The sequence below is a fragment of the Tursiops truncatus genome, chromosome 9, assembly GCF_011762595.2.
Source record: "Tursiops truncatus isolate mTurTru1 chromosome 9, mTurTru1.mat.Y, whole genome shotgun sequence".
NCBI classification, from domain to species: Eukaryota; Metazoa; Chordata; class Mammalia; order Artiodactyla; family Delphinidae; genus Tursiops; species Tursiops truncatus.
The window spans coordinates 40,326,391-40,353,994 of record NC_047042.1 but is presented as its reverse complement, the minus strand read 5'-3'; the positions used below and the strand labels follow the sequence as shown (position 1 = coordinate 40,353,994).

General features: G+C 37.0%; 1 protein-coding gene across 2 annotated transcripts in view; it reads left to right on the top strand.

Annotated features, from left to right (window-relative positions):
- The window catches only part of SCIN (scinderin), an 81,376-nt gene that overhangs the window by 13,345 nt on the left and 40,427 nt on the right, over positions 1–27,604 (top strand). For both annotated transcript variants that reach the window (XM_073809673.1, XM_019928035.3), the window contains one exon: positions 13,286–13,435. In XM_073809673.1, coding sequence (XP_073665774.1) covers positions 13,286–13,435 — 150 coding nt within the window. The remainder of the gene's footprint in view (positions 1–13,285; positions 13,436–27,604) is intronic.

Genomic DNA, 27,604 nt, shown 5'->3' with positions numbered 1-27,604 from the left:
TGTAAGGTTTTAAAAAACCTAAAAAAGTATTCCCTGCCACTGAAAACCCACGTGCAAAGGCAAAGAAGGCAAGAAGCACAGAGCACGTTTATGTTGTCCTTTTTCTTCTGGGGATCGTAATTCTCGTCACACCACATACATCAGCATTCCCATCATCATGCATAACATTTCTAGGTCAAGCATTGTTCAGGGACTTATTGCTTCAGTTAGCATGAGGCTTGGACTGTCTATAGAACTTGCTCAAGGTGGCACAGCCAGTAAATAATGAAGCCAGGATTAGACCCTACATATGTCTGATTCCCACCTAAGCCTTTTGCTTTACTGCCTCTCCTTGGGCAGTATTTTGGGGAAGAGCATCAGACAGAGGCCAAAAAAGTTTATTTCATATATATATAGAGGGGACACTGAGGATTTTAAAAATGCAGCTACACAAAGTTCGGTTTGAGCAATATTAATCTGGCAACAGCATAGAGATTAAATATGCTAAGGTTATAAATAGTTTGGAAAATGACGCAAATTATAAACTTCTTTGGGTTCTCTAAGTTAGGATACACCTCTAGTTTTATTACTGCTAATGTATGATTCGACTGTCTTGGATTATACCAGCTGTGTGCACAGTTGAAATTATGGTATTAATGCCCAAAGTACAATTCCCGGTGTCACACTTAGACGTCTGCACCCAAAATGGCAGTACTCTTGCCCTGTATCTCACAGTGAATTTCATGGAAATATCCTTTTCAACCTTAGATGCTAACCTGTTCCCCTATCCAGGCTTAAGTCCTAACCTTCAGGTCTAGGCTGAAAACAGATACTAGTCTCTCTCTCCATTCCTCTGCAACCAAAACCACAACTTATACAAATAGATGATCAGGTATATTAAACCATGCAGTTCCAAAAACAGCACTCAGAATCTCTCAAAGCCAATGCACAATAATTATCTCCCTCAACTACTTACATTTTATAGCCCTTTAATCCCTTTATAATTTATAAAGTATTTTACACGTAAGGTGGTATTGTTCATGGAGAAAGTGGACCTCAGTTTTCTTCCGAGTTTAGTGTAATCTCAGGTTCTCATCTATAAAAGTCGGGTATTTGATTAGATGTGCTTTGAGGCCCCTATCTACTTCCCACTGATAATGTAATTCATCACTGCCATTACTTGAAAATGTTTCTTTTCTAAAAAAAGTATTTTATGTGTAATGTAATTGCTCGACAAATGCAATAATCTCTTTGTCATGAATAGTATCCAACTGAGCTTTCCAACTCTCTGCTCTTTGATCCTGAGCAAGTCATTAACCTCTTGGAGCCTTAACTTCCTTATTTCTTTTTCCTTCTTTTTTTTTTCATCTTAACTGTGGTTTCTAATGACACTGCTGACGTTAGCCGACTCTAATTCAGTCCCATCTGACACACAGTCATATCTGGAAATCGCAGTCACCATCCCCGTTTCACAAGAGGAAGAAATGCCTTAGAAGGTGTGAGGAAGTCACTTGCATTAATGCAGGCTGAGTGGTGATCTGGGATAGGACCTGGGTGTTTCTGTTTCTGTCACATCCTTTTCATTCCACTGAGTGAACTTGGTATAGAAGATGATGTGCCTCTATAACAGAGTGTCTTGCAATAGTTTCAGAATCTGCTGAATTCAGAATTGATTATGTCTAATATGGCTTAGAATCTACTGAAAGTAGTGTTATTAATGAAATTATTTATTATTTTGTTGAACAAGTATTGAGTTTCCACAATGGGCTAGGTAGTTGAATGCTGTGATAGATCAATTCTAGCTCTAGTAACATACGCTCTCTTCCCATAGGTAATATCTGCGCATAGAAGTAGTCCCCACAAATCCAGCCTCATGTAATAGGGACAGAGTCTCTATAATAAGATTCGAGGACATTCACCTGTTTAATAGTAAATTTTCTTTATTTTATGTAGTTAATTTTCTTTAATGAATTTCAAGTTATCTCCTGCTCTCATGGTTGGTTAGAGACATTTGGAATGATTTTGTTGCAGAGATACTTGAAGCTGATTTTTCTCTTATGTTGTGGAACTTTCCCACACCTCACAGGGATATTCTAGTAAGAATCAAGCCCTGGATTCCTAAGTACTTTAGAACAAATACCCACATGATCTGTGTTTGTGTAATTAACCTTTAACCAGTTGTTATGTCGCCAAAAGTTTCTAAAAGGTGATAAGATCTTGCAGTTACCTTGGGAACTTTATTTTTAGGGTGTGTCACATTAAACAAGAAGGGAATCAAACTTTTCTCTATCATAGTATTTTTATAACAGTTACTGAGTTAATTATTTCATGACCACTTTCTGCTTTCGTGGGCACAAAGGGAAGCCAATGCCATCTCTTCAATCTTGTTTTATTACCCAGGTATGAAAAAGATAGGTTGAACCTCTAGAGCTGTCACCAAACTAAAGCCAGCTGGCCAACGCTAAGGTTATGGATATAACCTAAATCCCATATCTTGATTGTGTTTGAGGGAAGTGAGCCTTTTATGATAAACAATCACTGGTATGAAGGTGGTGTGCCATATACCTTAGAAACATTTACTGTGGCAGGATTTTAGACCACAGTAAATATTCTCTAGACATGACAGCATAACCTTTTCAACCTAAAGCATGAGATTGTAAAATTATTCATTTAATTACAACATCAACATCTTAGAGGATGATTTAGATAAGTTGTCTTATATTTAGTGTATTTTCAGAAAATAATATGGGATGTGGCTAGACTTCAGCAATTTGGAATTTACTGAATTGTTGGAAAATGCTTTTGAAATATATATTTTAATGTTGGTGAATTTATACATCATTACTTTCCACTATTTTTAAAGATATGAGGAATATATAGAAATTAATAAAATTACATCTCAATATTTCGACAAAGCATCAGTAACCCCAGAAGTGAATGATAATGAAAAGAGCCCATATTCTTAGAGTTTGGGATATGGCGTTAACTCTTTTAGAAATACATGTCAGAGCCAGCCACTAGTGGAGAATTATGTTTCACAGGAATAGGAACCTGTGGTGAGTTTTTAATCGTGGTGTCCTGCATGTTCTGTTTCCTTGTTAACTTGTTTGGTCATTTATGCAGCATTGCCCTACTGCCTTTGCTATTTGTAATCTATCCCGCCCTCTCCCATAGTCAGTCATGCTGCTTTGAAAAAGCAGCCTACACTTCCTCATTGACCAGTTGGCCTTCAACCCACGTCTTCTGACTTTCACTACCACCATTTCTTTGAAACTGTTCTTCCGATGAGCATCAGTGCCTTCTGCTAAATCCAGTGGCCACTGATCATTTTCCACTTGCCCCTGTGCTCAGTTGACACTTGACTATTCCCTTTTCCTTCAGTCTCACTTCTTCCCTGGCTTCCTGTTTCTCCTCCCTTTCAAGCCACTCTTTCTCATTGTTCACATGGTCTGCCCACCGCCACAAGTTGTTGCTTTTTTAAGGATTCTACTTTTGATCATTGTCTTTTCTTTATACATTCTTCCTGAGCAAACTCATCCTTACCCAGAGCTTCAACTGCTCACCCCCCAGCTCAGACCTCTTGCGTGAGCTCTCTGTCAGTATTTCAGATTGCCTCCGAGATATTTCAGCTTGTGTATATCATGAGAACCTCAGACTTGATAAATCGAAAAACAGAGCTCATCAGTTTCACCCTCTCCTTCCAAAATGATTTCTCCTCTTGTCCTTTTCTTGTGAATAGAACCACTGCTCACTCAGGCCCTCAAACCCCAGATCCAGGAGACATCCTGACAACTTCTCCCAAGTGCTGCACATGCAATCAATCACATTCAGTCTATTTTTCCTTCTAAGTGTCCCTTGAATGCTTCCCATCCTCTTCATCATCACAGTACCGTCTCAGGACCCTGTGCCTTACACTTTCCCTCAAGTCGCCATGCTTTCGCTTTTTTTCAGGTTTCCTTTGCTTAGAATACTCCCCTCTTCTACTCACCTTTCTCTGCCAAGCATCCAATATCATCTCACCCTCAAATTCAACTCAGATTGCCTTCTTTATAATGTGTTCACTAATTCCCCTCTCCCCCTTGTCCTGTCCCATGTCACACCTTGTAGAGTTGGGCATGCTCTTAACTTTCCTATCACCATGCTGAGACTTGCCTCTCAGCACTTTCCACACTGCCTGCGCATTCACTTATTAGCCTCACTCACTCTCTTTGTTCCTAGTCTATGGCCCAGAACTTACAGTCACTCAGCAAACATTTCAACAAATGTCTATCTGTCCAGCTTAAAGCACACAGTCTCAAATACAGTCATGTGTATAGAGATGCAATTGTTTTTTCAATCTATAACTCAACCTTGTTTTATTGTCAACCTTCTATTTCCACAGGAAGGTTAAAAGTGTCTTGCCTTATTAAGGTGAATTTTGTTTGTCATTAAAGAAAATCAGATTATCCCACCCACCCCCTTCCCCATCCCAGAGGATGCATAGGTAATATTATTGCCTGGGATAGGGGACAGGGTTGAGAATGGAAGCATGAGTCTGGTTTGCAGTCTTCAGCCGCCCTCCTCTCTAAGCTTCATTGAGGTATCACTATTTCATTGAATCTTGAGCTCTGGGCTTTGGCCTCTGTCCTAAGACACTTGCTGGAAAATATTCATGGCCTCGCTTTGGTCTTCTGAGATGCCCACATATCCGCTGCAAGACCCTTTCTGGTTCTATCAGCCACTACTGCATCTGCCCTCAGGAACTCTACTTAGTTTTTCCCGTGCCACACTGGAGTTGTGGGGACAGTATATCCAAAAGGTTACCAGTACCCTTTGGTCCAACTGCCTGGACACTGACCAGAGTTGTTTCTGCTCTAATGCTTGGGATCATGGATGAATGTATGACAGATAAGGAGGAGTAGACATTTAGCGAGGCCTTCTCAAAAACTGATTGCACCTGATCAAGTTTCCTGGTTCCCTTGTAATCACCTCCTTTTCTTGGATCAGACAAACTAGGCTTATACCATTTCATACTGTTGCCTTCTCTGTGGTTTCTTCAATACACTCTGGCCCCTGAGGCCAAGACTGTGGCTCTCGATATGCAAAACCAACTTTCTAGACCACATCCTCAATCCTCCCCTGCAGAACACTTAACTCTAGGACAATCAAGGTTCTTTTAAATTAAAACTACGTTGTCTTTCAGACTTTTGTCTCTACTATGACTTAAGAAGGCTTATTTTAAAACTGACAGCTGAGCAATATCTTCTTTGTTCTGGATAAATTTGTCCTTACTCCAAAGTAATGCATCCCACTAGATTTACTGGGAAGAGCCTTCAGGCCACAAAAAAAAAGATAATGGGAAAGATAAACCTAATTTTAAATCTCTGAAATTTACCCTGTAATAAAAGTATGGATGAATGGCATTTAGTGTGTGCTTAGTGTAAAGTGCTGGGTGCTTGGAGTGTAAAGATGAAAACCAGATAGCCTTTGGCCTCCAGGTGCCATGAAGTGGTGAGAGACAGAAACACATACACAAGTCAGAGTATGACCAGGTAGAATGTGAGAAGTGCTGGAATGGAGCTACACACAGGCTGTAACTGGAGAATGGATGAGGGCCCTAGGAAAGACGGCTCTCAAGGTATTAGGAGTTATATTTTAATTCTCAATCATGGTTTCACACTGGCATCATTTAGAAGAGGTTTTAAAAATACTGATGCCTGTGATTTGACTCCTGAAGATTCTGATTTTAAGGTTTTGGGACGGGCCTTTGGTGTAGGGTGGTTTTTTTTTTTTTTTTGGCCAGGCTGTGAGGCATGTAGGATCTTAGTTCCCCAACCAGGGATTGAACCCATGCCCCCTGCATTGGAAGTGTGGAGTCTTAACCACTGGACCGCCAGGGAAGTCTTGGTGTAGGTTCTTTTTAAGCTCTACCCCCAGATTATTATATTGGACAGTGAACGTCCCCATTTCAATATGGGAAGTGTCTAATGGTGCTGGGAAATTCACAATCATATGTTCGAAGAACCAGTAAGTTAGTTAAAAATAGTTGAATCACCTACTTCTGTGGCTGGAAGAAATTATTTTTGAAAAATAAATATATATGATTTGCCAAATACTTTGACTAGTACAGAGAACCCAATTTCACCTTCTCTTGCTACAAAAAGAATGCTCCAAAAGCTGTCACCTGTTCCCAGTTAGTGGCATCACTGCCACAGCCAAGCTAGATTTGTCCGTCATTTCCCCCATTCCTGGTCCTCTAGTACCCATCCAAAGGCATGGTTGAGCGACCCTGTAGGCTTTAACCTTATAAATCCCTGTATTCTTCTCCTCTTCTCCATCACCACTGCTTTGTCCTACCTCACATATAACTCCTTCCTTTCTGGTCGCCCTGCCTTCAGTAACCATACACACCCTCTGCATCCAACTTACATCCTTCAGTCAGAGATGTTTTTTAGAACACGTATACATGTCATTGAAGGATATTGAGTTGGCTTGGCCTTAAACAACAACAAAATAGAATGTAAATAAACATTTGTTTATCAAAAACTAAAAAAAGTCATGTTTTAAAGTTAAAAAAAAGAAGGTAGGTCCTAGAAGTATTGCAGAAGACATTATCATTTTTTTAACATCTTTTATTTTTTAACATCTTTTTTTTAAACATCTTTATTGGAGTACAATTGCTCCACAATGGTGTGCTAGCCTCCGCCCTACAATAAAGCGAATCAGCCATACATATACACACACCCCATTATTGGAGTATAATTGCTTTACAACGGTGTGTTAGTTTCTGCTTTATAACAAAGTGAATCAGCTATACATATACATATATCCCCATATCTCCTCCCTCTTGTGTCTCCCTCCCTCCCACCCTCCCTATCCCACCCCTCTAGGTGGTCACAAAGCACCGAGCTGATCCCCCTGTGCTATGCAGCTGCTTCCCACTACCTATCTATTTTACATTTGGTAGTGTATATATGTCCATGCCACTCTCTCACTTCATCCCAGCTTACCCTTCCCCCTCCCCGTGTCCTCAAGTTCATTCTCTACATCGGCGTCTTTATTCCTGTCCTGCCCCTAGGTTCTTCAGAACCTTTTTTTTTTTTTAGATGCCGTATATATGTGTTAGCATACGGTATTTTTCTCTTTCTGACTTACTTCACTCTGTATGACAGACTCTAGGTTCATCCAACTCACTACAAATAACTCAATTTCGTTTCTTTTTCTGTTCCATTGTATATATGTGCCACATCTTCTTTATCCATTCATCTGTCTTGGACACTTAGGTTGCTTCCATGTCCTGGCTATTGTAAATAGAGCTGCAATGAACTTTGTGGTACATGACTCTTTTTGAATTATGGTTTTCTTAGGGTATATGCCCAGTAGTGGGACTGCTGGGTCATATGGTAGTTCTATTTTTAGTTTTTTAAGAAACTTCCATACTGTTCTCCATAGTGGCTGTTAAGCAGTTTTTGGAGAATCTCCAGCCTAGAGGGGTATCTGAATGAACTTCTATATTTGGTTAACTAGATCTAAAGGAAAACTAAACACAGGAAAAATAAAGCCAGTAGAAGCAAGGGAGAGAAATGAGTCTGCCCCCACCCGTTTTATAAACTTTTAGATGTATTTAGAATAAAAAAGTTAGAAAAGGACAAAAGAGTAGCAATTCCCTCTGAATTCTTTGCCCATGTTATGAGTCACCATGACATGGCTGTTTGGGGGTCTCCTTTAATCTTGCCTCCCTTCAAGGGCATCATTGACCATTGTTTTATTTCTGCTCTTATTTCCTGTCCCCAAATGAGGTTTGGCTGCACTTTGATGTTTGACTTGTTAACTCTGACCATGTAGTTTAAAGGAAATTTTAGAAACCTCTAGGTCTGCCCCCAGTGTGGTTGTTTCTATGAATATCACTCATTTGTTTTGATTTCTTGTTACTTGGTGGTCCGAACTAATTGCCAGTAACAGTTTCTCTTTACTCCCTTATTTTTTCCTTTTCAAACTATCCAGAGTGATTTTGTTTTCCTTTAATAGTTGGTACATTGAGTTAATTATAGTTTCACAAACTTCTACTAGAGGATGTTCGTGGGCAACATGTACGTCAGCAAATTTCAGCCAAAATTTAAGTGGACTTCATTCTAAATTGAATGGATATTTCCATATTTACAGGGAGTTTTTATATCCTTCCCTCCCTCCCCAAACATGACATTTAGTGTTGAGCTGTTAAATCCCTTAGGATCTTAGAAGGTAAAATAGTTGCCTCTGAAACCATGTTTGTTCTACAATTTTCAGTGTCTAGTACACTTAATTCACATTTACAAAAGGTTTTTCATCTAAATCCCATTAAAGTATTACAAATAAAACAATTTAAATTATAATGAAAACTTTTTCTGGTTGTAATAATACATATCAACCTATCATATCAATTCAGACATCTTTTAGCTCTATGCAGAATTTCTTTTTTTCAGCCCATGCCCTCTAAAAAAAAGGTTAAGTTGCATTATAGGAGAGTTTTTCAAGCATGGGGCCAATTGAGTACAAAGTTTCCTTGTGCCCGGAGTGGTGAATAGTCTTAACCAACTACCTCTGAATAGAGTAAGTGTTGAGCTAACACAGTTTATTAATAGTACTACACACATTCATCTCATCACTGTACAGCTCTGTTAAAATAAGATGTCTTAAACACATCCTCTACACGTGGTGGAATATAAATTGCTCAAATTTAATGAATTGCTCAAATTCTGTTTAAAATTTAAAACATGTTTTAATGTACTGCTACCATTATTGAACAAACTATATTTGTATAAAAAATTAATTAGCATTGAATGAAAAGGGTTTTTTAATTAATTTTTTAAACAGTTTTGGCTTTTAGCAATTTAAAATTAAAGTCCACATTTTATTGCATTTCTTGTCTGAGTTAACCACTGAAAATTAAGTCTAGTAAATAAGATAATATGTCACTTATAGAAATAGCACAAAATAAGGTGAAAGTAATGAAAGAGTAAGCATAACATAAAACATTCATTTTCATGCTCAGTAAGAAATTTTTTTTGGTAACACTTTCTTTAGTGATTTAGTCATCTTTGAATTAAAAGGAAAACTTCACTATTAAAAGTTTTATTATTTTTATGAGTATTTCCTAGATATGTTTTTGCTATTTTAAAGGTTGAAACTGGTCTCTAAGCAATGGTGAGGAATATTTTCTATAACTAAATTTATCTGTGAATTGATACTGCACATAAAACTCCCAACCCAAAGTAATATCATGGAAAATATTTTGGGATCCAAAGAATATTGTAAAATTCTATGTTAAATAATAATTATATTTAGAAAATTATCATTAGCTATAATTCTTTTTAAACACATTTTACCAGACTTCCTTAATGCTTTACAGATACTAATAAAATTTAGTGTGGTTTTCACTAATCATTAGAGAAATGCAAATCAAAACTACAATGAGGTATCACCTCACACCAGTCAGAATGGCCATCATCAAAAAATCTACAAACAATAAATGCTGGAGAGGGTGTGTAGAAAAAGGAACCCTCTTGCACTGTTGGTGGGAATGTAGATTGATACAGCCACTATGGAGAACAGTATGGAGGTTCCTTAAAAAAACTAAAAATAGAACTACCATACGACCCAGCAATCCCACTACTGGGCATATACCCTGAGAAAACCATAATTCAAAAAGAGTCATGTACCACAATGTTCATTGCAGCTCTATTTACAATAGCCAGGACATGGAAGCAAACTAAGTATCCATCAACAGATGAATGGAGAAAGAAGATGTGGCACATATATAGAATGGAATATTAGTCATCCATAAAAAGAAACGAAATTGAGTTATTTGTAGTGAGGTGGATGGACCTAGAGTCTGTCATACAGAGTGAAGTAAGTCAGAAAGAGAAAAACAAATACCGTATGCTAACACATATATATATGGCGTCTAAAAAAAAAAGGAAGAAAAGGTTCTGAAGAGCCTAGGGGCAGGACAGGAATAGAGATGCAGACATAGAGAATGGACTTGAGGACGTGAGGAGGGAGAAGGGTAAGCTGGGACGAAGTGAGAGAGTGACAAGGACATATATACACTACCAAATGTAAAATAGATAGGTAGTGGGAAGCAGCTGCATAGCACAGGGAGATCAGCTCAGTGCTTTGTGACCACCTAGATGGGTGGGATAGAGAGGGTGGGAGGCAGACGCAAGAGGGAGGGGATATGGGGATATATGTATATATATAGCTGATTCACTTTGTTATAAAGCAGAAACTAACACACCATTGTAAAGCAATTTTACCCCAATAAAGATGTTTAAAAAAAATTTAGTGTGATTTTATATAATCTCTTTGAAGTGGATGAGAGGCCGTTTATACAACTAAGGTAGGGAGAATATAAACATCTATTAGATGAATATAAAAATACAGAGCAAGTCAGTAATGAAAGTTGTTTACAAGCCTGAGATATCTAGAGAGCTAACTTCTGATCCACTTCCTATATTTCATTGTTATGTAAAAATTGGAAGTTTGCTTTCTCAGATCTACTAAGAAAAGAATCATTTGCAAAATATCATGGAATAAGGTAGAAAAGGAACCTAGGCTAAGAGCCTAAGTGTACTGGCAGAGTAGCCTGCTTGGCTGCATTGGGTAACTAGAAATTACAGATTCCCTGTAACACCTGCCTGATGCAACGGGTGCTCCCGGGGACCAGCAGAGGTTCTCAGCCTCGGTTTAATGCTTAGAATCATCTAGGGAGCATTCAATAAATGCGGCTGCCCAGAATACACCTGAGAGTCCCGAAGGGTAGGCTCAGGTATCCATTTTTAAAAAAAAAAAAAAAATCACCATCTTACTCCACCACCTGATTTTAATGCTCAGTGATTAGACGTTAGCTGATCGTTCGTTGGGAACCATTTATTTTCACTCTTTGTAACTGTTCCTCTGGGCCTGGTATTCAAATGTGAGCCTCATGTTCAGATGCCCAGGTATAGAAAAGAGGTTAGAGCGGAAACAATAGCGGCACGCAATTCTCTGAAAAACAGAAAAGAAACACCCCTTAACAATGTTGAATAACTAAATTAGATTCTAAAATGAAAGGAATTGCAAAGCACAGTCTCTTTTTCTTTTACTTCTTATAAAGGCTTGAATTCCTAAGACTTATATTTTATTCTTGAAGAGGAATGTGGAAAAGGTGAAGCAGGATCATGGGAGTGGGGGGCCGGTTTAAGGGGACATAGAGACTGTTGCCGACCTGGGTGCTTTCAGGTTGTGCCCCCAGGGAGAGGGATCCTGCCCAATTTCAGGTAATCAGTGAACTATTTTTGAATGGAGAAATGACTCTGGACTGGAAATGTCTTGTGATTAAAGAAAAGAGCCTGTCTCTCTGAATTTTGGGGTGCCCTTTTATTTGCTGTTATTAATTTATTTCCTCTTTTAAAAATTGCAAACATAAAGCCACATAGAAAGTGGCTGCTGGTCTGTCTCCTTTATATTGTACTTAACCACAAAGCAATAACTACAAAGCAACCCCCTCTCCGGATTGACTACAGGAAGTATGTGTGGAAACGTTTTGAAAACTAAGTGTTGTGCAAACATATTGTTAGCATTAGTTGTCTACATGTCAGTCTCTCCTTGCTAGTTTTCGCTCATTCATCTCTTTATTCCCAACATCTAGCTCCTAATAGGCAGCTAATAAATGTGAGTGACATTTAAAAAAGAAAAGGAAAAAACACTGATTTAGATACAGCAAAAACTGAAGGCTTTCTTTCTGCAATTACATGCCCCTTCCCATGTATTAAAGATACTGTGTATCTTTAAAAATCTTTTTCTGCAAAGACAGAAACAGAGCTTATATTTTTGTTTCTGTACTTTAATGGAGCTATATTATTCTGCGGCTTTATGTTATTTATGATATACCTGGATATTTTTAACATCGGTGTTTAAACATTGTCCTCAATTTCTAACCACTGAAGAATAGTCTATAGTATCCACGTAATGACATTTATATGGCCATCTCCCTATTGATGGGCATTTGTGTTTGTTTTGTTTGTTTCTTTGTTTTTGCATCCCATGTTTGAGTAGTTCTATAAAATAGATTCCTAGAAATGGAATTTCCTGATTTTAAAATCATATATAATTTTTTGGTATGACAACAAAGTGCCCTCAAAAAAAGCCTGTGTCAGTATCTACCACCCAAATAGTGTGTGATAATAGCCACTCCCACATCCTACCAGGCCTGGGTACCATTACATTTCTTTCTTTCTTTTGTTAAACCACATTTAATGGAGAAAATGACATTTTATTATTTTACATGTTATTGTATACTTTCTGAACACTGTACCTAAGTCTAAAATATATATATATATATATATATATTTTTTTTTTTTTTTTTTTTTGCGGTACGCGGGCCTCTCACTGCTGTGGCCTCTTCTGTCGCGGAGCACAGGCTCCGGATGCGCAGGCTCAGTGGCCACGGCTCACGGACCCAACCGCTCCGCGGCATGTGGGATCTTCCCAGACTGGGGCACAAACCCGTGTCCCCTGCATCGGCAGGCGGACTCTCAACCACTGCGCCACCAGGGAAGCCCTAAAATATATATTTTAATCTAAGTGGCAACTAATGTATATAATTTACAATATATCAAACTGCTGTTTCTGTTTTTCTAAATTTCTGTTAAAGTATAATTTTAATGTTTTAAGTATTTTTTCTATATATCATAATTTATATTACTGTAATCCTATTGTTGAACATTTAATGTCTTCCCAATGCCTCACTAATATAATCACATCAGTGAAAACCCTTGTACATGTGTTGTTTTCTCTTCTTTATGAATAATTTATTAAAATAAATTCCAGATAGTGATATTACTGGGTCAGAGTTTTAACTCTTTTTATGATTCTTGATAAGAATTGTTAAATTGCTTTACAAAAGAGATAGGTCATGTTTTATGATCATCAAGAGCATATTCCTACTATAACAGATTCTTGACTATCTGAAATACGTTAGATTTATTATTCTAAATTTAAATAATTTATATAAATTTACTTTTATAAATTGTACTTAGTGGATTATATACACAGAGAATGCTGAGGTATATATTTATATTTTCCATGTTTAAAAATGCTTACTTTATAATGCTAACTGAAAACAACAGGATACAGAATGAGGTATAAATTAAATATATAAAATTATATATACCTCAACAATAGATCAATTTAATTTCATTTTTTAGACCTTTTTGTTTTTCTCCTAATTAATCACAGTGTGTATTACACCAGGGCTGAATGTCCTCCACATATTCCTGGGGTCAAAAGATCTGTCTTTTTCTTTTAGGAAATTTACCAGTGGTGTGGATCCTCTTGCAACAAATACGAGCGTCTGAAGGCCAGCCAGGTTGCCATTGGCATTCGGGACAATGAAAGGAAAGGAAGAGCTCAACTAATTGTGGTGGAAGACGGGCATGAATCATCACAGCTTATAAAGGTATTGAAAGCTTGCCACTCTAAGTTTTGTGTGTGTTAGTGTGTGTGTTAGATTTAATAACTTCTTAATACTTAGGCTAAGGTTAGGTAAGAGGAAGTATCAGGGTTTTATAAGTCATGGTATTAGGAAAATAGAACATCATGACTGTTTTCTCCCACCGCTGGGATGACTATCAAAGAAGTCTTGTGCCTGTCTTCTGAGACATTCAAGGACAAATAGGTGGGCAAAACCTTTGAGATTGAGTATAAGAAAATATTTTGGAAGAAACATAATAGTTTTTTCATCTGGGCTTCTCAAATTTTTTTTAACGCAGTGATTTTCTTCAATTTTAAAATTAACAATTATTTCGTTAAAAGAATGAAATAAAATCTTATACCAAGAGATTAAATACACTAATATTTTAAATACTTCAGTCATTTTAAACTAAGAATTACAGTATAGGCAAGACATAATTTTAGTATAGTTGTTAAATCAGTATGAATTGTCTGTATGGCTCTTTATACCTCTGTCATTTACTTAATCAACATACAAGTCCCGGACATTTAGTTGTGACCAAGTGTATATATGGTATGTATTCCCTTAAGTAAGATTATCAGTCAAAGGGTATAATCATATTCAGGTGTCTAGATACACGTTGGTAAATTGATTCCCATTTATTCATTCAACAAGTATTTATTGAATTCCTCCATGAGCCAGGCACTAAATGTTTGTACCAGTTGCTGCTTCCTTGACCAAAGCACTGTGTTCCTTCATGACTTTACAGAGCACTGTCAGGATATCCTGTTGTAGTACCTTTTTGAATCTTCCCACATGTAATAGCAGCAGGAGGTATCTCTTTGAGTTTTCCTTTCTCTAATTTCCTGGGATATTATGCATTTTCCCCCAATGATTTTAGCCATTGGGCGCTTAAATTTTTCAAAAGACAATCCTGTAAACATATGTTTTTAATATTTTTTATTTAGAGCAATTTAATGCATTAGAGTTACATGATCAGATGCTAGCCCACATAATCCAGCAATCGAAAATTATATAATGAGATCATTTTATTGATTATAATGTCTTTAAACTTTATTACTTTAATAATCACCAAACACAGACTTTCACATTAATGATCTTTTAGAAATAATTTTAATTCAATGGGAAGATGATCACGGTACAATGCTAAGAGAAAAGGCAGGCTATAAAATTTTAGGTACAATATTATCTTAATATGTAAGTTTACATTATATAGCTATATATTCATATATATATTTATATCTGGAAAGAAATATGCTGAAATATTACCAACACCACCAATATATGGCTTTGACTCTGGGGATATGGCTTCTTGTTATTTTCTTCTTCATTTGTCTTTGTGTTTTCAAAATTTATTATAATGGATGTGTATTCCTTTTATAATTAGAAAAAAAAAGACCATCTGAAAAAATAAAATAAGGGATGACTATTGAAACCTGGGTTTTCAGAAGTCAGACTAACATTACTAATACATTAGACCTTGAAACTATTTAGAGCACATTCTTGATCTTTTAATATTTTTTAAAGACCTCTGTTCTGCAGATGTGATCACCATTTAAGTCATCTAATTCTCATATTTGGGAGCAAAAATCTATAAATAAGATGTATTTCTAATTGATTATAACTTCTTGTCTCAATAGCTATACTTTGATAGAAGTGGAGCCAGGGACACAATTTGCCCTTGTAGGGAGCTAGAGGGAGTGCTGCATTAACTGTCAGGCTAGCTTCTCCATGGTCATCTTGGAAAGTCCCTTAAACTCTCATTGTCTCTGGTTCCTCATTTGTAAAGTGAGGGTTAGACAAAGTGACTTCTCTGGTCCCTTTAGATTCCAATTATCTGTGATTCAACCTTGTCTCTCAGGCAATGGCTGTGTTTAATTACCAGTCATTTGTAGTCTGTTCTAGGCAATGAAACCACTGAGGCCGAGGGCCTTAACTGTGCATATGTATTTTTGATGTCTTTGCTTATTGGATATCACTCAAAGTTCTGAGAAAGAAAAGCTTAAATAGTCGATGACTATATTATGCTGTTAAATTAAAATGAGAAAATGCAAACCTGAAGAAAAAAAATTGTAAAAATGTAACTTTGATTTTAAAATATCAGTGATAGGGATAAGGGACATACTGTTTAATATAAAATGCTGTGTCTGTGTTTTAGGGGCTCTTTGTTTTCTGGTTTCTAAAAAATCCTAGAAAACACCGACTTTGTTTCCATTCAGTACATTCAATTTATACTGCATTATGATGGACAGCTGTCACTCACAATTGGTCTGAACTGAATTTTGAGTGAAAGCCTTTTTTTTTTTTTTTTTTGTTAAAAAGCATTCAGTGGGAAGTTCTGTTTTCAGAAATGTTCTTTTGTGGCCTGATTACAAGGGTAGGTAGTTGTTTGATGAATTACCTATGGACTTAAGATAAACAAGTTTGACCTCTAGGCTTTCTTAATGTTGTATTGTAACAATAGAATTCAAAGAGCTCATGAACTTGGTTGGGAAAAAAATTACAGCTTCATTTTCACCGATTTCTTTGTGAAAATTTTCTCCAATTGTGAATGTAGTTGATAAACGACAGTAGCATGAGCAGAACTTGTGACTTTTCAGATCACACTATAGATATTGCATATAACCTCAAAGTATCACTTATGCTCATCACTACTTGGTAATTAGGGCAGTTATTAGACCTGCTTTTCAATAATATTATTTAATGAGTAAATGAAGAAGCTTATTTATTACTTTATTTACTTTATTTATTATTTTTACTTTATTACTTTATTTATTACTTTATTATTTATATATTACTTTATTTATTACTTTTTTACTTTTGCTTTTTTAAATATATTTTGATTTTTTGATAGTTTTATTCTAATATAATTGGTTTCCATTGTAATACTAAGTATTTTATTTTATACGTTTAAAAAATACATTTATCAGTAGGGGTTCATAGGCTTCAAAAGTGGTCCAAAATGGTCCATAGCACAAAGACAAAAAAGGTTACCTCGTTTAAGATAATGGACCACCACTTCTTTTCCTGAGACTCTAATGCAACTGTTGACTTTGCTAGAGGATTCCAAAAATCTAAAAATCTTTCAAAATATCTTATAAAATTGACCTGTTAAGTGACTCATTTTTAATGAGAATTTAAAAAAAATATTTATTTCCAAAAACTTTGAAAGTGTATATATGAAGGTTGGTAATGGCTTGAAGTCAAGGACTTTTCAACCAGTTAAATGATGTGATTGTCATGACTCCATATTCAATGCTGAGTTTTTGGAACATGTCTTTGTAACACATTCAAGTGATCAACACTGAAAATATTGAAAAAAAATTTTTCTGAGAGTCTTTTGAAAAATTGATCTTTATTTAGAGGTAGTTCAACTATCTTTTGATCACAATATTATTTTCACACAATTTTAATATGGCTTATCTCTAGGATGATCATAAATTTATCCTTCAAACAAAACACTCTGGAGAGTAATAGTGGGCACTAACCAGACAGGACACAACATGCATTAACAAGAACCGTCTGGGGAAACAGGATGTGTGGTCAGCCTCTTATCTGTATCTTAAGCACTTTTAAAAGCTTGTATGCCTAAATATGAAGGTAATCCTATAAGCAGAACTAACTAAAACCTGTAATTAAAGTCATGTATACTCTGTGCTTGTTTTCTCCTGACTGTAAACATATTTACCATGAAAAGCTGCATGTAAATTATGTAAAGCTTTTTTCTTTTCATATTTAAAATAAATAATCAATGAATGTGAAGGAAAATTAAATATCTCACTAGCCCGAAGGTCTCAAACTTTCTTTGTTGATTCTACTCATTCTCGAAACATTAGGAGGGAGGCTAAAAGTCCCTTGAGGAAAAATGGCTAAGGTGAATAACTTATCAGTATGTTTTATAGACTTTCATTTTTAAAAAGATAGCATTGGGTAGATATCAAAAAGAGGATAAAGAAGGAGCAAGTTGTTTGAAACAACAACAAAACAACCAATTCTTCTAACCTGGAAAGAGTTTTTTTCAATGTAATTTAATAAACTTGTTAAGTCTATAATCATTGTAAATGCTAGTGAAGGAATCCTGGCAGTAAAAATACTACAGGGAGATTGTTAGCAGATGCTTTGTTGTTGAACTGTTAGATTTCTTGCTTCTATAAAAACACTGAGGCTCCCTGGAAAGTCATATGCACAATCATTATTTTAGATTTGGGTAAAAGAAGAAAATTGGAAAGAAAAATTAGAATGTCATGTGATGTCTTAGTTAATAAGTGTTTTTTTCTTTTTGTAAAAGCATGTACTTTATTATTAGAGACATAGCACAACAACAAGTGGGAGAGCACGCAGAGGAACAGTTTGCTTATTTAAGACAGAAGCAAGGCAGAGATGCACAGCCGGAGAGCAAGGGTGTGGGCATCCTCCCCAATGAGGAGGAGCCAATAAGTGTTTATTGATCACTGGGTTGGTTCCCAGTAAAGTTCAGACTGTATTTTTTTGTCTGATTGAGAAGATAAGCATGCACCCGGTCTAAAACATAGTCCTAGAGTGGTAACAGGTTGTGAGGGTCCTCAAATGCCAGAGAAAATACAGTCAGAATGATACCACCAGTGGTTGAAAGACTTCTCATGATAAAACTTATATATTTTATTTTATTATTTTTTTAAAATTTATTTTATTGAAGTATAGTTGATTTACAGTGTTGTGTTCATTTCTGCTGTACAGCAAAGTGATTCAGTTATACACATATATATGTATATACACACATTCTTTTTCATATTCTTTTCCATTATGGTTTATCACAGGATATTGAACATAGTTCCCTGTGCTGTACAGTAGGACCTTATAGTTTATCCATTCTGTACATAATAGTTAGCATCTGCTAATCCCAAACTCCCAGTTCATCCCTCCCAAATTTATGTATTTTAGACTATATGACAATAGCATATAAAATAGATTAATCTCCAGAGGATCTCCCAGTATAGGAATTGTGTTGATCTTGTTACTATAAGTCATAATTGACTACTTGAAAATAAGAAAATTTATTCAATCATTCTTTTGAGAAGTTGATCAGATATTTATGATGTGCTCATCTGGTAATCTTGTAAATAAAATCTAGAGTTGAACTGTGCAGATATTTCTTAAATTATCCTTTAGATATCTATTTAGGCAAAGAGTAAAATTTTAGTTATACTTCCCCAAAGTACTTTGCCCAGTGAAATTTATATCTTAACAAAGCTACTCTAAATTCCTTGAAGACAAGACATTGCCTTTATATCTGTGGAACCCTCACAGCTCTAACTCATTGCTCATTAATATTTAGAAAATTAATACAATTAACTGGGAACTTTGTGGTTCTAGAAAACCAATTACATTTGTCTTCCTGTTTTCTACAGGATAGTATTGCTTTAAAAAATTCCCTGTGTTATAGATGATAGTGTTGGTGAATATATGAACAAAGCCATATGGTTGATTAAGTTTTAAAACCAACGGCATTTATGTAGGAGCAGTTAGTGTTTAGATAAGGATAATCCATAGAGTCTGCTAGTCTTCTTTCTACAGATTGATGGTTACAGCTCATCTCCTGGAAGGTGATAACTGAGTCTTGAGCTTATCTACCTTCCCACGTATTAGGCAGATTGCATACACTCCAGGTGAGAGTATCTAGCACAGTAAGAAATAGACAGCAAATGTCTAAAACTTCATTCTGTGAATAAAAATGCATGTCCCCAGGAGCTGCAGTTGGATTCTGCCATCTGTAAAATCTTCCTTCCCAGGTCAGGTCACCTCCCTATTTAGTGTTCAGCAAAATTGGACACTATTTCTGTTTTTGTCCACTTAGTGTGGACTAAAACACACTAAGTGCACACTTAGCGTCCACTTTGTCCACCCTTCTTGCTGTTTAGTACACATCACTGCTGTCCACTGGCCTAGGACTGCTGCCTACAGTCTCGGTGCTGCCTCTCCTCACCACTGGGTTAAAAGTGAATGTGGGGGAAAAAAAAAAAAAAAAGTGAATGTGGGGCTTCTCTGGTGGCGCAGTGATTGAGAGTCCGCCTGCTGATGCAGGGGACACAGGTTCGTGCCCCGGTCGGGGAAGATCCCACGTGCCGCGGAGCGGCTGGGCCCGTGAGCCATGGCCGCTGAGCCTGCGCGTCCGGAGCCTGTGCTCCGCAACGGGAGAGGCCACAGCAGGGAGAGGCCCGCGTACCGCAAAAAAAAAAAAAAAAAGTGAATGTGCTCCGTGCACTCCAAGGAACTACACAGATGTAGAGCTTTGTTTTTGAAATCACCCAATATATTTGTCTTATCCTTAACATCAATGCTTAACATCAAAGGCGGTGGTGCTAACACTTCCCAAGGTTGTACAATTTAAATTTACAGAAAGTTAAAGCAGGAGTGATTTTGAACATTTAATCATCTAAGCACTGGAATAGTAATACAGTTTCAGCATGTAGAGCAAAAAGTGAAGAAAAAGCAAGCAGGAATTTGGAAATTTAGAATTGTCAACATTCCATGAAGCTTCTCTGTGGAAACGTTTGCTTTCATAGCATAACCTTGAGTTTACTGGATTTACATGGAGTTATATTTTAATCTTTTAACTAAACTAACATTGTGTATTTGAATCATGCTTAGTCATTTTAAAAATGATACCATAGAGAATGGGAGAAACTTTATTTTCTGGGGATGATTTTTGATTAGATAAATCAATCCCCATTTATCTTTGTAAAATAGTATCAAATGAACCAAAGGAGTGCCAATAATAGAAGTCGGGGAACTGTTTTTGTTGTTGTTTTGTTTTTTGTTTTTTTGGGGGGTTTTTTTGCGTTATGCGGGCCTCTCACTGTTGTGGCCTCTCCCGTTGCGGAGCACAGGCTCCGGACGTGCAGGCTCAGAGGCCGTGGCTCACGGGCCCAGCCGCTCCGCGGCATGTGGGATCCTCCCGGACCGGGGCACGAACCCGTGTCCCCTGCATCGGCAGGCGGACTCTCAACCACTGCGCCACCAGGGAAGCCCTGTTGTTGTTGTTGTTTTGCGGTACGTGGGCCTCTCACTGTTGTGGCCTCTCCCGTTGCGGAGCACAGGCTCCGGATGCGCAGGCTCAGCGGCCGTGGCTCACGGGCCCAGCCGCTCCGTGGCACATGGGATCTTCCCGGACCTGGGCATGAACCCGTGTCCTGTGCATCGGCAGGCGGACTCTCAACCACTGCGCCACCAGGGAAGCCAAGGGAGCTGTTTTGAAAACCCCCTTCATGAGCATTTTGGAACAGTGAGTATACAGTATTTTTAAAGGGTCTAAAGATTTATAGGAAAATAGTATAAATAAGAATCAAAATCACAGCTTTTTAGCATCAGGGAATAAACCTGGGTGTTTGGAGCTCCTTAAATGTAAATGATAGTTATTTTGTGGGTTTGTAACGCACACACACCACTCATTAAATTATTTTCTGTTGCCCTCTTACTTCATTGTTAGTCACAACTCTGTACTTTGTGAGGATGGAAATTTGAGTTGCCTGAGATACTAATTTGGTCAATAGGCACAGTAAACACTTTTAACACTAAGAGACAACAAAAAACGTTTTGTGAGAGAGGTACACTGCTCTTTGTGTGCTATCCAATTAGTTTTAGCTTCCTTGTTTATCCCTCCTTTATTTTCCAACCTCCTTCTGTAAGTTTTTGGGAAATTGAACAATGTCTGACATATTTTGGAATTTCCTATTTATATCACATGGTGTCTGGCACAGCAGAGACGTTCACCAGAATTTGTTGTCTGAAATAACATTATTATGAGAGCCAAGTGGAGAGAGAAGGTCCATTTATGGGTTTACCATTCAAAGAATTTTAAGGTAAAGGGGTCCAAAATATTTGCCACTCTCTCTAGATTAGTCCTTATATTACGTATAGAGAGGAAGTATCAGAGGTACCAGAAAATAGAAATCTTTCCTTTTCTTATATCTGTTGCATTGTAATTAAATCATTGCCCCTGTTTTGCTTTACAGCAATGATACTTAGTACACACCTCAAATCCAAAGATTATAGTGACGAGTAGTGCATGCTGCAAAGTTATGATGCTTCCAGGAGCACAATAGTTGCTGTAGCTATTTGTATCTACCATTTATTGATAGCTTACTTTATGTGCCAGGCACTGTTCAAGGCACCATTCATTTATTGTCATTTATTTGAATGAATCTTTTATTTGGATGTCTAGTATTTAATTCAGATATCCATTTTGTTCCTCACCAATTCATCCAGTGGGGGAAGTTGAAATATTCTGAACAAAGATAAGAAATAGAGTAAAAGTATACTTAACTATATACAACAATAAGATAATAATTTTTCAAATAATCTTCCACTTTGTCACACCCAAGTTCCACATTGAAGACTTGTGACCTCGCTGATAAGATGTCACTTTTATATAATCAGTCCAAACTAATACTACTTGGCAAACATTTCTGAATGAGGTCATTTCCCCGATAGAACCCATCAACAGGATAATGCAATTCCAAGACAGATGGGTTGTATGGAAGGGTGGATCTTTTCTATATTTGAAATGATAAACTAACACAAATATTAAACTAGAATGGCAGGTTTCTAGTCTCGCTATTATTTATATTTCTCCTCATGTTTGTTATAATATTAGTGATTATATATATATAGAGAGAGAGAGAGTAAAAAAAGACTTACAGTAGGACTATATTTTCTTTCAGCAATTTTAGGTCAATTTCTTCTTATTCCTATGCTAAGAATTAGCCAAACTCAAATATCAAAGGGTAAGATCTCTAAGATTCAGTGATTCACAACTCCTTGACATTCATTTTGTAAAATAAATAGTTAAAATATATAATAATAGTTAACTGTAATATTAATTTTATATGTTTCCTCCTAACATCTTGTGCTAAGAGTTAGCCAAGCCCAGATATTAGAAGGTTGACTTTTCAAGAGTCAGTGATTCACAACTCCTTAGTATTTATTTTGTAATTATTGTTTAATATCATGAGGAAAAGTGTTCACGTATTGGAAAGAACTCCCTAAGATGGAGGCCATTTAGGTTGTGATTTTAAGTCATGTTTATCCAGAGCCAAGGATCGCACTATGATGGAATTGGGTTATATTGACAGTACTTCTGCAAATGCAAAACTGTTGTTATTGCTATTAGAATTGCTGTTATGTTTGCAAGGGTATCCAGTGCATCACCATTTTACAATTACTTTGTTTTGGATGTGTGTGTGTGTGTGTGTGTGTGTGTGTGTATATATTTATATATATATATGTATATATATACATATATATATATTTATATGTAAGAAGGATTTGTCAGGAAAGCATGGTTTGTTCTTGTCAATACAGTATCCTCTCAGTGGAAACTCTCAATAGGAAATCCTCAGTTCTGGATATTTCATAACATTTTACTAATCAGAAAACAGGTACTAACGTACTATTAAACAGAAAATCTGTTAGTATCTGTACACAAAAAAGCCATACAAATATACTGGGAAATGAAGTCCTATACCATGTGTAACTGTGAAATTAAATATCAATGCTCTATTTCAGTGAAGGCTGGTAACTAAAAAAGCCAACCAAAACTAAAAATAAATTTTGATGAAATCTGATAGAGGACATGTGGACAAGACAAATATGTTGACTAAAAACTGTTCCAAAGCAAGTAGCAAATGCCCCACAATTGAATATCATTTGCTCTGCTATTCACTGTCGTGGTGCTCCATTGCTAGGTGACGTCATAATTTCATCTTGTCATGCCTTACAAGGGTAAGGGCAAATGGCTTACTGGTCAGCTGAATTTTCTGTTCACTTTTTACTCTTTCTAGCTGCATTTTTCTTTATATGATGCAAGTGCTTCTCATCATTGACACAGAAATTCCATAATCTAAGAAGAAAATTTGTCATGGATTTTATTTGCTGCAGAGGAGGTCCACCAAAAGCACCACCAGGACAAACATTCAGTGTTTACTATATGACTGGCATTCTTCTGTGGGCTGTACATGGATGAGCTAATTTAATTCTTACAACAGCCCTGTGAAGTGGATACAGTTATTATCCCCTGTCTTGGTCTGTGTTCCTCCAAAAGCCAACTTGGAGACAAGGACTTGGGAGCAGATTGTTATTTGGAAGATGATCCTGGAAGCGCAGAGTAGAAGTAAAATGAGGCAATAGTTTGTTAATAAGTTATTTACTGCTGCAGACAACTGGGGCTTAGTCCCTGAGGGGCCCTCTGAGAAACTGTATGGAGAACACTTCAGAACTGGCCCACTGAAGGCTGAGGTGGCTGCAGGATTTAGCTGGTAACTCCCATCCCTCATTTGTTGAGGGTCACTCCTTGGGTTTTAACTCCCCAGAACCTCTAGCCTGCCTTGTATGTAGATACAGTACAGCCTGGTGGCCAGATAATGCCATCAGACAGAGAGCAGAAGGCTTTGGCCTTTAAGAAATTATCTGGCGATGACCTCTGAGGTAGAGCAAGGTGAGATGGGCAGGGCACCAGTAGCATCTCTACATCCTCACTTTATGAAGAAAGTAAGTCATAGAGAGACTGTGTAACTTGCCCATATAGGAATGGGAATGGGAGACCTGTGGTTCACAGATCATGGCGGATCTTCATTCCAGAGCATGCAAATCTTAAATATGCAGAGAGATGGGAATCTCATCTGCTGTGAAGTTATTTTATAACTTCCAAAACTTTTCTACACACTTTTGACAATCATACCTATTTTATTACATATCATAAGTAATAGCTTTTGCAGCACAATTTTTGCGCTCAGTGGGCTGGCTTGACCCTTCATATCTCTTAGTGTCAGCATTCAACCTTTCATCCATACTATGAAGGCATTAGGTGCAGGGTAATTGGGGTAGACATTTTCTTTGAAAGAAAATACATTCCTTTAATGTGAGTGTAAAAGCTATGCAAATATTTTTCAAGAACCTCAGAGTATATGAAAGCCATTTTGAGTTTGCTCCATTAAATGTTGGTGCTTAGAAATTTTCTTAATTATGTAGATAAAGAGGAAACTCACAACTCTCTTGCCATAAAACTCCACCTAATCTCATTAAATGTTATATGTGAATCAGTTTATTTACCTCACTTAATCATCATAATCATTGTGAGTGGTATTACTTATCATACTATTTTAAATATGAGAATAAGGTCACAGAGTCACTTAGTTCTGGGTCCATCCAGCTCAGGTTGTCTGATCTTAGCAAATGAAGGGATTGTCAAAAAGACAAATGTGGGGCTGCCCATTGTGAAGCATAGAGATTAGGAACCCCAAAGGCCAATGATGAAAGTGTCCATTCGAGCACTGATCGGGTACAAATGTCCAAATGGCTTTGAGATCTTACAATAGAAGGGTTTAATAATCCCCAGAAAGAGCAGAGGGCCTAAAATCTTTACCTAAGAGTTGACCCAGGGCAGCCTCCAGACTACCAGGCCTGCTAATTTTTCCAGGAGAGAAATTGTTTATGTGAAGGTACGTGAAAATCAGAAAGATTTGGCGGAGCTGTCCTGCTGGTTAAGATGAGTGAGCCAGGCTCACAGAGCTGAAGCCACTAAAGGTTTAAATCATATCACCAAACCAGGCCCTAGGAGCTCTTCAAATACACAGTGCCAGGGCTTCATTCAGAATCTCTGCGGATGGGATTCAAACTTGAGTGTTCTATATCATAACTCCTAGGTGGTTCTAATATGCAGCCAGTGAAAAACAGCTGCTGTAGTTTAAAAAGTTGACGTTCTGGCTTACATATTTTAATAACTTGTGAGTTGGGTTTCCATGTTAAAGAAACTTGTAAGTTAGCTTTCTGTAATAGTAACCTGTGGATTAGCTTTCCATATTATAATAATTTATGAGTAAACTTTCTCATGAGTTTGACCCTCTAAATCTAATCTCTAATACGTTGATGTTACAGTAATGTTGAGGTTCAGACCTGCATCATGATGAGTTTCCCAAGGCCACAGCATTCTCTGCGTCCTCCTGAGCTACACTGTCAAATACAGCATCTGTGAGACATGTGGCTGTTTAGGTTTTGATTTAAATTTCCTAAAATTAAATAAAATTTAAAAGTTAGTTACTTGGTCGCATAAGCCACATCTCAGGTGCTCAGTAGCTACAGGTAGCTAGTTACTACTGTATTGGATACACGGATATGGAATATTACAGTCACAGAAAACTCTACTGGCCAGCCCTGAGCTAGATAATGAAGCGAACCCTCTTTTGCAGACACTCGGTTGACTTTGTCCTTTTATCCCAATATGTATTTCACACGCTTTCTCTCAGTCTAAAGTACTTTATCCACTATTTGATGTATTAAATTACCCTTTATTTGACATATCAATAAAGAGGTAAAGGTATCTTAAAGGCGGGGAAGTACATCACTGAGAGAAAGCAGGAGAGCAAATGTTGGAACCATACCCAGATTAAGTGGAGCTGGCTAAAGGAGTTCGTGGCTCGTCTCAGAATTGCCTATCATTTTATATGTGTTTCTTCCCTATTATCAAATAGTAGTCTTACCAAAGGCATAAAATGCGTTGAAGTAAACACACCATAACTATGAAGCTGTACTTCACTTTAACAATTTCTTTCCATATGCTTGAAATGTACTGATTTTTTTACCAGTTAGGGAAAGGAAATAAGACACAAAAACTACTGAGTGATTAAAATTTTATGTCTTAGAACCTGGAAGCTTACTCTGTTTTTAGTGATAAAAGAAGCAGAGCCATTTACAGTAAAATAATTAAGGTAAGAACAGTGCCATGTCTCATTATCTATATAAAGCACTGCAGTAGGAGTTGGAAGCCCTGGGGTTTACATCCTCGCTTTGTGTTTATAAGATTTGGGCCTAAGGCAAACTCTTGCAGCCTCATTTTCCTCATCTGTCAAGATGAACTTGGTTTGGGAAGTACATAAGACCCTCTATGTTAAATGTCGGTAGGACTTGACACCAGGGTAGATCATTTTGATCCCAGGTGACCTGGAGTTTTGAGTTATGTACTTTTCTTCCTCCAGGCCACGTATTATCCCCTCTTTTCTTATCGTTCACTTTAATTACTTACTGTAGAGTGTCCAAGCATCTCGACTTTTCTGTCAGACATCAGAAGGAGGGAAAATGCATCTTGTGTGAGCAAGGTTGCAAATGTTGGAATTTCGTATCCAAAATATGTGGGGCTGGCTAAAAGATTCAAAATAAAAACAATTGCAAATGTGAAAATTCAGTAAGGATTATGAAAATACGGCAAAGTTTTTAACTGCTTCGTCCTTCTTTCTGAGAAAACAAATTTACACATAGGCCAACTTATGTTTTAAAACAAAGCCACAGTGGGTCATATAGAAGAAACATACAAGACGCTGAGGATGGTCTTGGCACAGGTCATGAAAACCCAGAAATTTTGAAGCTAGAGGATTGTGAATCTAAAGTTGGATTGTGTATTTGCTTTAATGATTTAATATAAATATCTTCTGAGTTATTCTGAATTGATCTCCTGTTGAAGGCAAAGAGTATACAGCGGGAAAGAAGGTCTATTTAGGCAGAGAACAAAATTGTATTTCCGCAGATTTCCAACCTCTTTAACGTACTTGGAATAGTGACTTAACGTTGTTAAGTGTTTCCGTTACGTTACTGACAAAACAGAGAGGAAAAGATATAGATGCTCCCATTTTTGTATTCACATCCCATCTGTAACAAAATAGACTGTGCCATCTTTGGAGCCACTTAATTTCCTAGCTAAAAACTTAAGAACCCTGGGCCCCTGCTGGCTCCTTCTAGGTCTTTACATTAACAAATGCTTCTCTGATCAAAATGTCTTAGAGCAGTCAGGAATCCAGTAATATTTACTATCTTTGATGAACTGAGTGGATAAGGCTGAGGCAGAAGCCTAAGGTAGACTGTAAGTTAAAATGAAGTGATATTATCTCTATTTGAAGTAATAAAATACTGCAGTTTATTCTACTGGGAGCAAAACAAATTCAAGACGTCAGCGTTTTTCCTAATATAAGTTTTTACAGTTTTATTTATTGAAGAAAAATACATGTTTCTTGTTGAAATTTTACAAAGTATAGTTGTAGTAGAGAAAAATATCACCCCAAGTCCCACCTTTGAAAAAAGAGTGACCAAATTTTTTCCAATCTTTGTTTCCACATATGCAGCTCTGTGCTT